Source organism: Prionailurus bengalensis, chromosome D4 (assembly GCF_016509475.1).
Source record: "Prionailurus bengalensis isolate Pbe53 chromosome D4, Fcat_Pben_1.1_paternal_pri, whole genome shotgun sequence".
Lineage (NCBI taxonomy): Eukaryota > Metazoa > Chordata > Mammalia > Carnivora > Felidae > Prionailurus > Prionailurus bengalensis.
The window spans coordinates 43,239,979-43,254,123 of NC_057359.1; the positions used below are offsets into that span (position 1 = coordinate 43,239,979).

At 40.1% G+C, this 14,145-nt stretch overlaps 1 protein-coding gene across 6 annotated transcripts in view; it reads left to right on the forward strand.

Annotated features, from left to right (window-relative positions):
• Positions 1 to 14,145, forward strand: part of ADAMTSL1 (ADAMTS like 1) — an 890,060-nt gene that overhangs the window by 499,430 nt on the left and 376,485 nt on the right. For 2 of the 6 annotated variants that reach the window (XM_043567322.1, XM_043567323.1), the window contains exon 1: positions 11,581 to 11,784. The exons of 3 other annotated variants lie outside the window; for them this stretch is intronic. In XM_043567322.1, the coding sequence (XP_043423257.1) occupies positions 11,722 to 11,784 (63 nt within the window). In that variant the 5' untranslated portion in view covers positions 11,581 to 11,721. Of the gene's footprint in view, positions 1 to 11,563; positions 11,785 to 14,145 lie in introns of those variants that run through there. One more of the 6 variants, XM_043567321.1, reaches the window with a different exon arrangement.

A 14,145-nucleotide genomic window follows, 5' to 3' on the forward strand; every position in this document is an offset into this window, starting at 1 on the left:
ACTTTCATAAGTACTTTATCTTATATTATTTTTCTCTTCATTAAAAAAGTTATAGTAGGGGCTCCTGGGTGGCTTAGTCGGTTAAGCATCTGACGGCGGCTCAAGTCATGATCTCGCGGTTTGTGGGTTTGAGCCCAGTGTCAGGCTCTGTGCTGACAGCTCAGAGCCTGGAGCCTGCTTCCAATTCTGTGTCTCCCTCTGTCTCTGCCCCTTCCCCACTCAAGGTCTGTCTGTCTCTCTCTCCCTCTCAAAGATAGATAAGCATTCAAAAAAATTTTTTAAGTTATAGTAAATGTATCTAGCATAAAATGTACCATTTTAAATACTTTTTAGAGTGCAGTTCTATGTCATTAAGTAGATTCAAATTATTGTGCGTTCATTATTACCACCCATCTTCAGAATTCATCTTTCCCACCTGAAATTCTATACCCATTAAACATGAATTCCCGATATCTGCCCCTTCCCAGCTCCTGATACTTTGTCTCCATGAATTTAGCTGCTCTAAGTACTTCATATAAATGAAATCACACATGTGTTCAAGTTTCATCCATGTTGTAGTTTCATCCAAGTTTTCATCCATGATCTAGAATCTCTTTCCTTTTTAAGACTAAAGCATATTCCTTTGTATGTATATACCCTGTGTGCTTATCCATTCATCTGTCAATAGAAGCCTGTGTGCTTGTACCTTTTAGCTATTTTGAATAATGCTGCCGTGAGCATGAGTATACAAATATTTGTCTATTTTCATATCTTTGGGGTATATATTCAGAAGTGGGATGGCTGGATCCTATCATAATTCTATGTTTAATTTTTGAGGAGTCAGGCTTATGCTCTTATAATAATTCATACGTTCAGCAAACATTTATTAGATTCTTACTGTGTGCCAGGTAGCCATGGCAAAAGTTGGGAATGAACAGACAAGACACAAACACCACCTTCAAGACTGACAGCCTAATGTTTGAGTGGTTTGCTGTTGTTCTTTCTTTTGATGGTGGTAATGATTTACAGTTGATGCATTAACTCTTTCCCAGGCTTCTTGAGACCAGTAACATATTTGTACAGTATATGGCAAGAGTGCCCTCATGACCCCAACCTTCACTAACTTGAGGCTTTGAGCAACTTCGACAACTAGAACCAGATGGGAATAGTACATTGTCCCATATGTCAGGTGAATCAGGACATTGCCAACCCCTCCCCCACATACATCATCTGTAATAGTAGCTTCAGGAGATAATCATTTCAGCGAAATCAGAAATTAGATTAATGGAACCTGTACAAATGAAATGTAGTAGCATTGTATGAATTCTAAGGTACTATATTTGATTATGGAGGAGCAAATTTTTCCATTCAAATGGCATTATACCAGTGGAAGTACCATATAAGAAATAATAATCGAGTTTGAATAAATTTTCTTAAATAATTTTAAAGTTTCTCCAAATGACTAAAGAAAATAAAACATGAAGCTTAGAAAGGGTAGGATAGCCTTGGAAAGTTTAATAAATCATGAAGGCAACAAAAATTAGTTTAATTGCCATAAGGATAAAGAAAAACATTGTTTTCATCTGTATGAAATCACTCTCTTATTCCATCACCTCCCTTAAAGTGCCCCGTAGATGGTTTCTTTTTTACAATCACAATGTTTATTTTATATACTTCTACCCTACCTCTTCCAAACAAATCCAAAGGTTGCTTAGAGTAAAATTGCAATGCATAAAATACCAAACCACTTACATGGAATAATAGAATGTAAACATCAAGAAAGAGTAAGAAAATGTTTAAAAGCCATAGGCTGAGGAAATATCTAACCATTGAGCACAAATTTTCGTTCTGACCCTCCTAGTAGCCAAAGCAAAGATAGAAACTCAGGAAGTTTATATAGTTCTCTTTATCTACAAAAAGGAAACATACCCACCTTTATTTAGTTCTCTTTATCTAAAAAATGAAACATTCTCACCTGTCAAAGATATGCTTTTTGTATTTGACCATTATATTCCAAGAATTTGCCAGGGGGATTCTTATATAATTGGATTACATAAGCAAAACTATCCTAGGTAACTTTAGAAGATCTTGGGAGTGGTACACATACACATTTCTATAATGGCCATTAGTCAAAGCCAGAGGCATGATGTTTATTCATAGATCCTAAGCTGACAGAAGACTATATAACTTGCCTATATATTTAATGGTTTTGTATAGTCCTGCCACCAATTACTACGTTAAAACACACATGTTGTATTAAACGCATTTCTTCCTCTCATGAAAGTCTGGAGGTAGCCAGTCTAGGAACACTATGATGCTTCAGAGTGTCAGGCAGTCAGGGCCCTCTTTCTGGTGCATAGTATCCCCTCCAGATCACCTCATGGTCCACGTTCCAGTCTTCCCATTATCATTCCAGCCACACAGAGGAGGAAATGGTGAAGCAGGGGATGCCCCTCTGTTTAAGGACCTCACTTGGAACTACGTCCACAACCCCTACTTACATTTCCTTAATTAGAATTTTGTCACACGGCCACATATAGCTGCAAGAGAGGCTAGGAAATATGTCTCTTCTCGCTGGGCATGTATGTTTATTAGCAAGGCAGAAAAAGATATTGGGAGACAGCTAATATTTCTGCCACAGGTATGCTATTTAATGTTTTGTCCCTTAAAATGTAGGCATAACTTTAAAAACCAATGTATTGAGAGAAAAAGTAGATGCCTATGAGTACAGTAAATATTCTACTTACAGGGTCATCTGAGGATGACAGAGCATTTTTATTACAGTCTGAGTGATAGGAAATCAAAGGAGACATACAGAGTGAGGTTGGAGGTGGGGAGGGCAAAGAGAAGATACATGACCAAACACCCAAACCAAAAGCTAGGCCTGTAGGACTATTCGGAGAGGAATGTGCCTCTCTCAAACAGATCTTGCCCAAATCCTCACAGTCATATCCCTTGAGTCTTGCTGCCTCTTTATTTTACACAGCCCAGACATGTCCCCATTTATATTCCTCCGAGAGGTAAGATCAAGTGACATGCCTCAAACTTATCTTGCTGGCCTTGAAACCTCAAGACTAGGACCTGTGTCCCCTCCAGCTTCTTCAACGGGCGTTTGTGACTAGGTCCCACCCTACAATCCTAACTAAGGAATGGGGGTTCTCCCCTTTATCCTTAGAATCCTATACTGTCTCGTAACTACAGTTTCTGTTCTGGGAACCGATGTTGGATTTTAACTTCTAGAAAATGCATGGGCAAGAAAGATAAATCTGTAGATTCTTTTACCTAGTTCTCCCAGTTGCACCCACTATTTCCCCCTCAGGACACCTGCAGATTGGTAACTTTTTGTTGTTGTTGGCTTGTATTCAATTCTCTATGTCATTACCGTATGTAATGCTTTCTCTTTTTGCCATGCTTACCAAGATCCAAATTCCTTCACAAAAGTCTTTTCAAAAGAAAGAACAGCCCATCACATTTTGAAGTAGGAAAGATAAAACATCCAGTTTTACCTACAAATTCCATGCCCTTTTCAGAAAGTTAAAAAAGAAACTATACTATAAATTATTTTAATTATAGATTCTTTTTCAGCATTCCATTATTTTATAGTTTTTCGAATTTCTTTGACTATGTTTATAATTGTGATATGAGATAATCTTCCTAACTTAACAGAGAAACCATTCATCCTGCTGGTATGAGCAAATATAACAGCATATAACAGAAATAAAATTGAAGAATACCCAATAATCTATTTTATTTTAGAGGAAGAGGACTCTGATTTTCCATGGTTTAATTGCTATTCTGAAATTCAAATTTGATTTTATCTTTAATTTCCATTTTTCCTTAGTTTTCTGAGACTCTGTTTTCTTTTGCCATTCTCCTACTTGGTTTTTTCCCTCTTTTCTTTTTTCCTGGCACTGTATCTATAGCCATAGCCAAGGTCAATTCACATGCTTAATTTGACAAGTATTTATCTAATGCCAATTATATATAAGGCTTTGTGGGGGAGCTATCTGAGCTACATCCCAAAGGTTAACAAGGATTTGAGCAAGACAGAGATGGCAGGGAGGACCTTACAGGCAGGAGGGACTGGAAGCATAAATACACAGGAGTGGAAGGACTTGGAGTATTGGAGTAATATCAGGTATTTCAATTGAGCTGGAGCATGACTTTCTATTATCCTGGGACTACAAACAGATCAGGGAGGTCCTTGAATGCCAAGCAGAGGAATCTGGCTTTTACCTTTTAATCCCTCTCTCTGTATTGTCTATAAATCTGTTAACACCCCTTCACCGTATTGTCTGGCTCTGGTATAATTATTTTATCTGTGAAGAATGATGTCATGGAAATAGTACTGAACTGAGAATCAAGGGCCTAGGATTTATATATTACACTTGGGTTTAATATGTGGATATTACAACCATAATTCAAACCTCAGCAATTAAACTGGTATCTATGTCAAAAAGCCTCTAAGAGACAGTTTATCTGTTTTCAGAATTATTTATTTATCAAGCATTGCACACAGTAGGTGTTCAATAAGTGTTTGTTGAAGCTAATTCAAACCTCTGCGATCCATAACATAGCCGTAGCAATGGAGAAAAAGGGGGGAAGAAGGACCGCCAGTTTGAAAGTAGTGAATAATTCTTTCCTCCTGATGCAGTTCAGTGCTCTGCTATGAGTTTGTTTGTTTATGTTTGTTTGTTTTTTTCAGAGCAGGGGGAGGGAGTCCTAGAATTAGAATCTAGATTATGATAATAATTTTTTCCAGAATTTTATCAGAATTTTCAAATACATAGAAAAGTTGAAAGACATGTACAGGGGATACTCATATACTCACCAACTAGCATGGTAATGTTTCACTGATCTCTTACCTTGTACTGAGCTATACTCTACAAACCCCTTGCCCCACTGCCTACAACTGCTCTGTGGTGCCGACCATTATTCTCATCATATAAGTTTAAAACAAAAACAAACAAAAAAGCTAGGCTCAGTGACTTTCAGAAATTCATTTCCCTAAAGCTCTCCTGGTAGTAAAGGGAATAGCTAGAATCTGAACACTCCGGTTTCAAAATCTGGGTTCTGTCCACTGCACGAAGAGCCTCCAGAATTCCTCTCTGCTGCTGGCCAGGGTCACAGATGCTAACTGAATACCTACGTGAGAAGCCCTGAATTGAGCACTGGAGGCAATGAGAGGAAATGTAAGCTGAGGCTCTTAGTACTTTAGGCAACTCAAGATGAATCAAATCAAATTTTAAAATTTGTTGAGTTCCTGACACTTTGTAGGGAGAAATCAATGAGGATGTGATCTGAGACTGGGACAAAGAAGTAAAAAACATATTTCTTCTTTAAGCAGCCTGAAATAGTGGGTCAGGGTGAGTAAAAGCCTTGGCCTTACATGTTCCTCTTTCTCTCTGCTTACTCTGTCCTCCTCACCTGCAAAACTTTTCCCGTTTTCTTATCATCTCTTGAAAGTCTCTGTTTATCTTAACACAAAAGACAACAGATGTTGGTGAGAATGTGGAGAAAGGAGAATGCTCTTACGCTGTTGGTGGGAATGCACACTGGTGCAGACACTCTGAAAAACGGTATGAAGTTTCCTCAAAGGGTTAAAAATAGAACTACCCTACAACCCAGCAATTGCATTAGTAAGTATTTACCCAAATGATACAAAAATACTGGTTTGAAGGGGCACGTGAACCCCGATGTTTATAGCAGCATTATCAACAATAGCCAAATAATGGAAAGAGCCCAAATATCCATCAGTTGATGAATAGATAAAGATGTGGTATATATACACAATGAAATATTACTCATCTATCAAAAAGAATGACATCTTGCCATTTGCAACAATGTGGATGGAGCTAGAGTGTATTATGCTAAGCGAAATAAGTCAGTAAGAAAAAGACAAGTATCGTATGATTTCACTCATGTGTGGGATTTAAAAAACAAAACAGATGGACATAGGGAAAGGGGGAAAAAGAAAGGGAAGCAAACCATAAGAGACTCTTAACTGTAAAGAAAAAACTGAGGGTTGCTGGAGGGGAGGTGGGTGGGGAATGGGTAAATGGGTAATGGGTGATGGGTATTAAGGAGGGCACTTGTGTTGAGCACCGGGTGTTGTATGTAAGTGATGAATCACTGAATTCTACTTCTGAAACCAGTATCACACTATACGTCAATCAACTAGAATTTAAATAAAATTTTCTTAAAAAGAAGAAAAATACCAACAAAAGCAAAAAAGTCTCTTTATATCTCAAGGTGTTTTTCAATTTCTGTTTCTTCCATTTCAGTCCCCCTTACTGAGTCCTCAAACTAGCAATGATCTCTCCCATCTCTGAACTATAGCCCTCTGCTCTACAAAGAGGCAGGGTAGATTAGTGGTTAAGAACACAGATTCCCCCTGAGATCCTGACCCTTCCCCTCTGTGGGTACGTATTCTTGGAAAATTAATGAATTCTCCATGCCTCAGTTTTCTCCTCTGGTAAAGGGGATATTCTCAGTCAAGGATTCTGTTTCAGAGACTAGAATTTCCTCTTGCTAATTAAAGCAGGAAGTGTTACATTATAAAGGAATTCATTAACTCACAAAAAGTTGGAATTGCCAACAAAAAAAGACTAGTTTGAGTTTTCTGAAGATTCCCATGCTACTCTATTCTATACACCAGCTGGATGGAAATGTAAGGGCTGTATGTAAAAAGTCTTCCCACCTTCTCTGATCCAGCTGATAAACTGCATTCCCCAAGATTGCCTCTTATCACCCACGAAGGCAATGACTGGTTGTCATGGTTGCACACAAACTGCCTTACTCTTTAGCCATTTTGGCAAGCAGAGAGAATAAAGTGTGGTCTCTGCCTCACTTCTTTTAAATCTTGTGGGACTACTCCTGAGTAGCCAAATCTAAATTACCTCTGGTACCCTAGCTGCAAGGGAGTCCGGGAAATATAGTTGCTAGGTTTCTGGCTTCTGCATTTCAGGAAGGCACTAGCTGGGACCAATATTGAGTACGAATCGACCATAAGTCATATCCATTTGAGAACAATAAATGTACCTCTCCCATAGTGTTATTGTGAGGATTATATGAAATAATAAAGTAGTTAGTACCTGGCACATGGGAGAACCTCAATAAATGCAACTATTTTCATGAGTTAGCATCTCAAGGGGTTGCCAGGTGAAAGACCTCAGATAGAGCCCCGAATTGCTACCTGATAATAAGTAATGTGGATGAATGTGTTTAACAGAGAAGAGCACCAGTGTTGCTACCTATAAAGTGAGGATAATAATCACTCTCTACCTTACAGAGTTTCTGCTCACATCACATGAGGTCATGTGTGAAAGATGATTTGAAAACGGTAACAAACGTTCCAGTTGCTTTGGTGTTGAAAGGATGTTAGGTGAAATGGAGAGCTACAAACTCCTGGTCAGATTGCAGCTGTGCCCCTGAGAGTAGCAGTCAGCTTCCTGTAGCTTCATCTTCTTCATCCCCACGCTATGTTTTCCTCTTTTTAATTTTCAGGATTAGCCAGGGAAACTAAACCACTTTCATACATGCCTGTGAGGCTAGAAAGTCTCAGACACTGCCGTTACCACCTCCTGCAAGAGGGGAGATGGGGTTCTACCGAGCTCACCAAGGTCCCCCACCCCTGAGTTCTTTCCAGAAGACCCTTTGCCCTCTCCACTCCACGAACTGCAACTGGAGGGCCAAGTGAGGAGGCCCAACCTCAGGAAGAGACAGGTGGCTCTGGCGCGGACGCTGTAATGCATTCTCCCCAGGGAGAGAAATTCGGAGAGTTTAGCTCACTCTTTCCTGCCATAAAGCACACTGAATGTTAACAGCTTGCTCCTGTCCAAGCTGGTGTTTTTTAAATTAAGTATTGTTAAATCCATACCATTTGGAATGATGCTTCAGACAGCCCTGACACTCTCTCTCTCTCTTGCTTCTGCTTTCATTTCACCTAATATATTGTACAGGGAGCCAGCCACCAGTATTATGGCAGCTGTGGCCCCTGCTGCTGCTCAGACACTGGTGAGACGGCTTTAATGTAGATACCTGAAGAGGGAAAAGGAGCTTGGCCAACGCCCTGCTCCCATGCCATAAGGGGCCTTCCCCAGGCCGCCAGTAGTAAGCATCTAGATTACCTAGGGTTTTATGTTATTTTTCCTTGGTACCAGAAACAGTTTTAGAAGTGACAAAGGTGGGAGACAGAGACACCGTAGATTTCGATAAGATACTTTTTATTGTCAGGTAACATATATCTATAGGAAAACCTGGGTAGCCTACCCTCTACTCCTTTACCTTCACTATAAATATTACCCTCCAGCCAGTATGACACCACTGCCAGCATCTGAAAGTGTCTATGTGGGTGTGTAGGTGTGTGTAGACACACACACATATATAGACATACATGTGTGTATACATAGGTGCATATACATATGCAGATATGTATAGATGAGAGAAGAGTGATTTCGGGTCAGAAAATCCTAGTCAAAGGCCAGTTCTAGCCAGTGGGTCCTGGGGCAAGTCATTTAATTCCTCTGAGCCTGATTTTCCACATATATAAAATGGAGTGAGTACTTAACCAACGTCGCAGAGTAGTCATAAAAATGGGATTGCGAGTGTAAAACCATTTGCAGCCTTTAAAGATAATGACATAAAATCTGGTAATTATCAAAATTGCCTCATCCCCAAAACTTACTCTAGTCACCCTCACGCAACTTGATTTTGTTCTCCTTTTTCTAACATTACAGTAAGCTTGGAGCTTGCCGTGCACTGTGTAATGTTTGACCACACAATCGCTTTCCCTAGTTTCTCTGGGCATCCCCAACAGGAAAGGAAATGCTATGAGCACTGGGACCAGAAGCGTGAGATATTGTGGTGCTTGTCCTCCAGACATTCAATGGGTAATTGAGGATTTGACTTAAGAATATTGTGACATCCAGCAACTTTATTGAGGCGAAGGGGACCATCATGTTATATGTCAACGTGCCCATCAGAACTTCAAGGCAGAAATTGCTGACTCAAAATATCTAGATAATATTTATTTCCAAAGTAGGAAGGAATCTAGAAGAGCACACTAGTAGCTCTTCTTCTGCAAATTGTATCATATCATGACCACTGTTGCTTCTCTTTTCCTACCACCTGTTCATGCCTTTGGATCTGCCTATTAAGTGATGGTTATACGTGAAGAGGGAAGGAAGAAGTGGTGTTCAATAAAATATTCCATTTTGTAGAACCAGTTGGAACTCTTTAGCTAATTAATAGAATAAAAATCCCTGCCTCAGAAAGCTCCAACTTGTAAGAGAGAGATAGCTTTTTTTTTAAAATTTTTTTAATGTTTATTTATTTTTAAGACAGAGAGAGATAGAGCATGAACGGGGTGGGCCAGAGAGAGAGGGAGACACAGAATCCGAAACAAGCTTCAGGCTCTGAGCTGTCAGCACAGAGCCCGACACGGAGCTCGAACTCACTGGCCGCGAGATCGTGACCTGAGCTGAAGTCGGACACTTAGCCGACTGAGCCACCCAGGCGCCCCGAGAGAGATAGCTTTAGGAATGAAAGTTTATTTCAATCAGTTCATTTCTTTAATATAATGATTTCAGATAACACCAGTCAAGGCTTGTTTTAAAATTTTTTTTTTTTTTTTTTGAAAAAAAGAGAGCGAGAGAGGCAAGGAAGGTTAGAGAGACAGAATCCAAGCAGGCTCCACGCTGTCAGTGCAGAGCCTGATGCGGGGCTCAGACTCACAACCCACGAGATCATGACCTGAGCCGCAATCAAGAGTCAGATGCTTAACCGACTGAGCCACCCAGATGGCCCATCGGTCAAGCATTTTTACATCTACTCCTGGGTACTCTTCAGCTTATGAACATTACTAGCTGCTTTTTTTATAGATTTGTAAAACTGATCTCTCTGAAAGGGAACAACATACTTCAAAACAGGACCTCTTTGCTATGGATTTGTCCTACCCATTTTTCTAAAGGGACAAGGTGGATCCTTATATGCCCTGACTCTCCTAACAGGTTGAAAATGGGCATTTCAAAGCTCTTCTGTCTTTAATTGGCATGCCATATGAAGGAAGTAACTTGATGTTAAACAAGCTAGCTGCGTTTCTTTACCTTGCTGGAAAGCAGTGCTGCAGGTATGTATGTAGAGGGACCTGCCTGTACTCACACGCCCATTATGCGTAGAGCAGGTTTTCCATATTTTTGCATTTCATAACTTGTGGGTATTTTTTATTAACGCGAGGAAAGGACTTTAATTCTCATCGTCTTCTCCCTCCACCATATACATCTCTGGGCTCTCAAGAAATCTACAAAGGAAAAACTTCCGGGTGACACACCTATGGAAATGGAAGGCCAAGTTCGCTGTTTCATTCTTTCAAACACTCCATGATTTTCTTAGCAGATAAGGAGAAAGACGTCCTTGTCTGACACTTGACACTTTTCTAAACCTGTAATAAAATCCTCCTCTGGTAGAGTCAAATCTTGATTGCTGGTGGGTTAGCCAGACTTAGAAGCTTCCTGACCTTCTCTTTGCTGTTGCTGGCCTTGCAGTCATTTCACTGCTCATTAGCACTTCCTCCAGAGCGTCTCCCATCCAAGCCTCTTGCAACAGTAGAAGGCAAGAGGAGGTAAAACTCACTTCAGCCTTTTCTGCTGTGTTATAGCAGCTCTGATAAAGGACATGGATAAGGACGAGGCTGAAACTGCTGGTTAAAAGGTTTGAGGATTAACTGAAGATTTAATTCATCCTTTCTTTCCCTCTCCCTGCCACAGTAGATAGTTGTGAGCTGGCACTGTGTCAAAACCAGGCTGCTCCTCAACCCCAAATTTCAGCCCCTTTCATCCAGTCTTTGTTAACGGGCATTTTTTTTTTTAAACCAGGGGCTCTAAATTTCTAATTGTGCCTTTAGTGTAGTAAACCTTAGACATTTTAAATTGTCACTTTACAAAGAAGCAACTTGCTTTTTCTTTCCCCACCCCCGGCTCAAGTCATTAATGCCTACAAGTAACTCAGGTCACTATTTAGGTTTGGTGAGGAACTTCCAAAAACTTATATAGCCTCTTTTCCGAGTCAAGGGAGAAAATAAAGAGGAGCTTCACGGAAGAGGAATAAAGCAGTTGTGCAGAACACGTTTAAAAGGCACGTTAAGTCAGTTTTTGTCTATGGCTCTTTCCCTTTATGGCATATGTTATATATTGACAGGGATTAAGTTTCTCTCCTGAATGCAACAATACAGAGTCACAGGGAGCTACTGTACTTCCCAAAGCCACAGGCACCAGCACAAGCAAACGGCAAATAGAAAGGTATCTCACAAAGAACCAACCAGGTTAGTTAAAAGTAGAGGGCTTTGCTTCATCTTTTGCAATTCTGCACCTTTTGCATTTCTCTTCCCCTCTGCCGCGCGCGCTCTGCTCTCCTTTCTTTTTCATCCTGTTTCCCCTTTTTTTGCTCGCACTGTTACACTTTCTCTGTCTGCCACCCCCCCCCCCCCCCGCCGGCTTTGTTATTCAGCACGTCTGATTAGCAGGAGCCTGATTGGCTGGCTGCCTGCTCGGAGAGAGATTCCATTCAGCTTACCCCCCACCCATCCACCCACCCACCCACCCTCGGTCAGGAAATGTGAGCAGGGCTGATGGAAGCTGATAGGCAGGGCTGGAGTGTTAGCACCAGTACTGGATGTGACAGCAAGCAGAGGAGCACTTAGCAGCTTATTCAGTGTCCGATTCGGATTCCGGCAAGGATCCAAGCATGGAATGCTGCCGTCGGGCAACTCCTGGCACACCGCTCCTCTTTCTGGCTTTCCTGCTCCTGGTAAATGCCTTTTCATTTCAATACGTTGCTATTGCCACTTAGCCTGGTTGCTGTTGGGGGTAATGTGTGTGTGTGTGTGTGTGTGTGTGTGTGTGTGTGTGTGTCTTTATCTTCAAACACCAGGTAAAATAATTTACATGATTTTAAGAAAAGGAAAAACTTCTTTCAGAACTTTAACCCCCAACTTCCCAAGCTAAGTAAGGTCCGCAAGACTCTGTGGGATAGTGAGAGATATATAATAATATTGAGACTCAAACTTTGGGATATACTGCCTAGCGTTCTGAGCTGGGGACTGTATAAATGGCGGTGTGTATGCTTGGAATTTGAATAAGGGACGTCCTGAAATCAAACTCACTGACTGTGGTGTTCCTGGAATTTTTGAAGGATGGGCTGTAAGGGGCTTTCCCCCACTGCCTTTTACAAATCCTTCTCTGGCTGTGCACATGTGCTAGGGAACCAGGTAAAAGACGGAATGAGAGCCCGTTTGCAGCCAGCCCAGATTATAGCTCATAATTACTGTAAGTCCTCTATGGATACAAGTTAATGCTAGTATTTATGAATTGAGGATTATGGTCTTTGATCTCAGATCTGCTTTTAAAGAAGAAGAAAATGCTGACTTTTTGTGTGTGTCTGCTTTCCATAATCACAGTGATAAGATGCTCTGCTCTTGAACATCAGCACACATTGCATTTTTGACTCGAAGTAAATGTTCCGTTGTGACTCATACTTGGTTTTATGGGCAGAAAATGAACATTTACTGTCCAAAAAAAATCTACACTCAAAATATTAATAGCAATGCACATTTTTTTAAACCAGAGTGTTCTGGGCAGTCAGCTTCATAAACCTCATCTGAAGGTTTGATTCCAAAATTTGCACACACTGATTCCAAACAAACGTGATTGTAGCTCTCCTTGTCACATTTATAGCATGCCAGCGCTTCCTCAATAAGGCAAGAAGGGAACAAGGTAAAAATGTAACGAATATATAGGTTGCATTGATTCGTCGATGCTAAAGGAATGTTTTGTTCTGATTAGACTCTGACAAATTTCATCTGAGCTATAATTTTGAACAGAGGAAGCAAGCCATTTGGTATAAATTGAAAAACTCCAAAAAGATTCATCAGATAGAGTAATCAGACAGTGTTTAAATATTTTATACATTCCCACCTCTCATTTGCATCATTGTAGCCAAGAAATCATACTGCTGCACTGCAAATGCTATAAATATAGAAATGTATTTTCAGGTTTTCAGACATTTAAAGGCCAACTGAATTTTAAGCATGAATAGACTATAACTTTAAGCTGTTGTGAGGAATATAAAAAGCAGAATGTTTAGGTGTGCTTTATGACTAGTGGAGCAAGCAATTTATGAAAGGTGTCTCATTTTTTCCATATGGGACGTGTTACTTATATACACACCATTAGTTTGCCTCATCTTTCCTTCTTTGTGATTTTCAACAAGCGTGTGTTATTCCCCTAATTTAATTAAATCACAAGGTCAATTACCAGTCCACATTACTTTTTTGCTATCTTCATATGAAAATATGATTTCGTTATATTTTGGAAAAACTGTCCTATTCAGGAGTAGACTGCTTAGCTACCCATTTGGCAAATTGCATTATTCCCCCTTTGACATCTTGAATATTCATATATGTACTTGAGCATATAATTAGACTTATGTGGAAAAAAGAAGTGTTTCTTTATATCAGATTTCAAACATAAAACATATTTTGTTTAAATTACAATAGTTGTATTGTGAGGATAAAATGAAATCAAACTCAGGTTTGTTTCAGGTCTGTATTTAAATGAATTGGGATTCTGAGAGTCACAAGAAAGAACTGACTTGTGAACAACAAAATATATCCCTGGGCAGAGTAATAACAGTATTATTAATACCTGCCACGTATTGTGTGTCTGAATGTGCCAAATATTAGGCCAGTTGTTTGAAACGTGTTACAAGAAATCTGCACAATCAGCTTGCAAATAGGCATTTTAAATTTTTTTTTAATGTTTATTTATTTTTGAGACAGAGACAGAGCATGAACGGAGGAGGGTCAGAGAGAGGTAGACACAGAATCCGAAATGGGCTACAGGCTCTGAGCTGTCAGCACAGAGCCCGACGCAGGGCTCGAACTCAAGGACTGTGAGATCATGACCTGAGCCGAAGTCGGATGCTCAACCTACTGAGCCACCCGGGTGTCCTGCAAATAGGCATTTTTAAACCTATTTTACAGATAGGGAAACAAGCTTATATTTGAATACAAAAGTCAAATAATGGAGAGAAAATCACTTGTTTGCTTCATACTATGGTTGGAAAATGTTTAGCAATGATGGAAGCAATGGTGTAAGTTGGTCTGTAGTC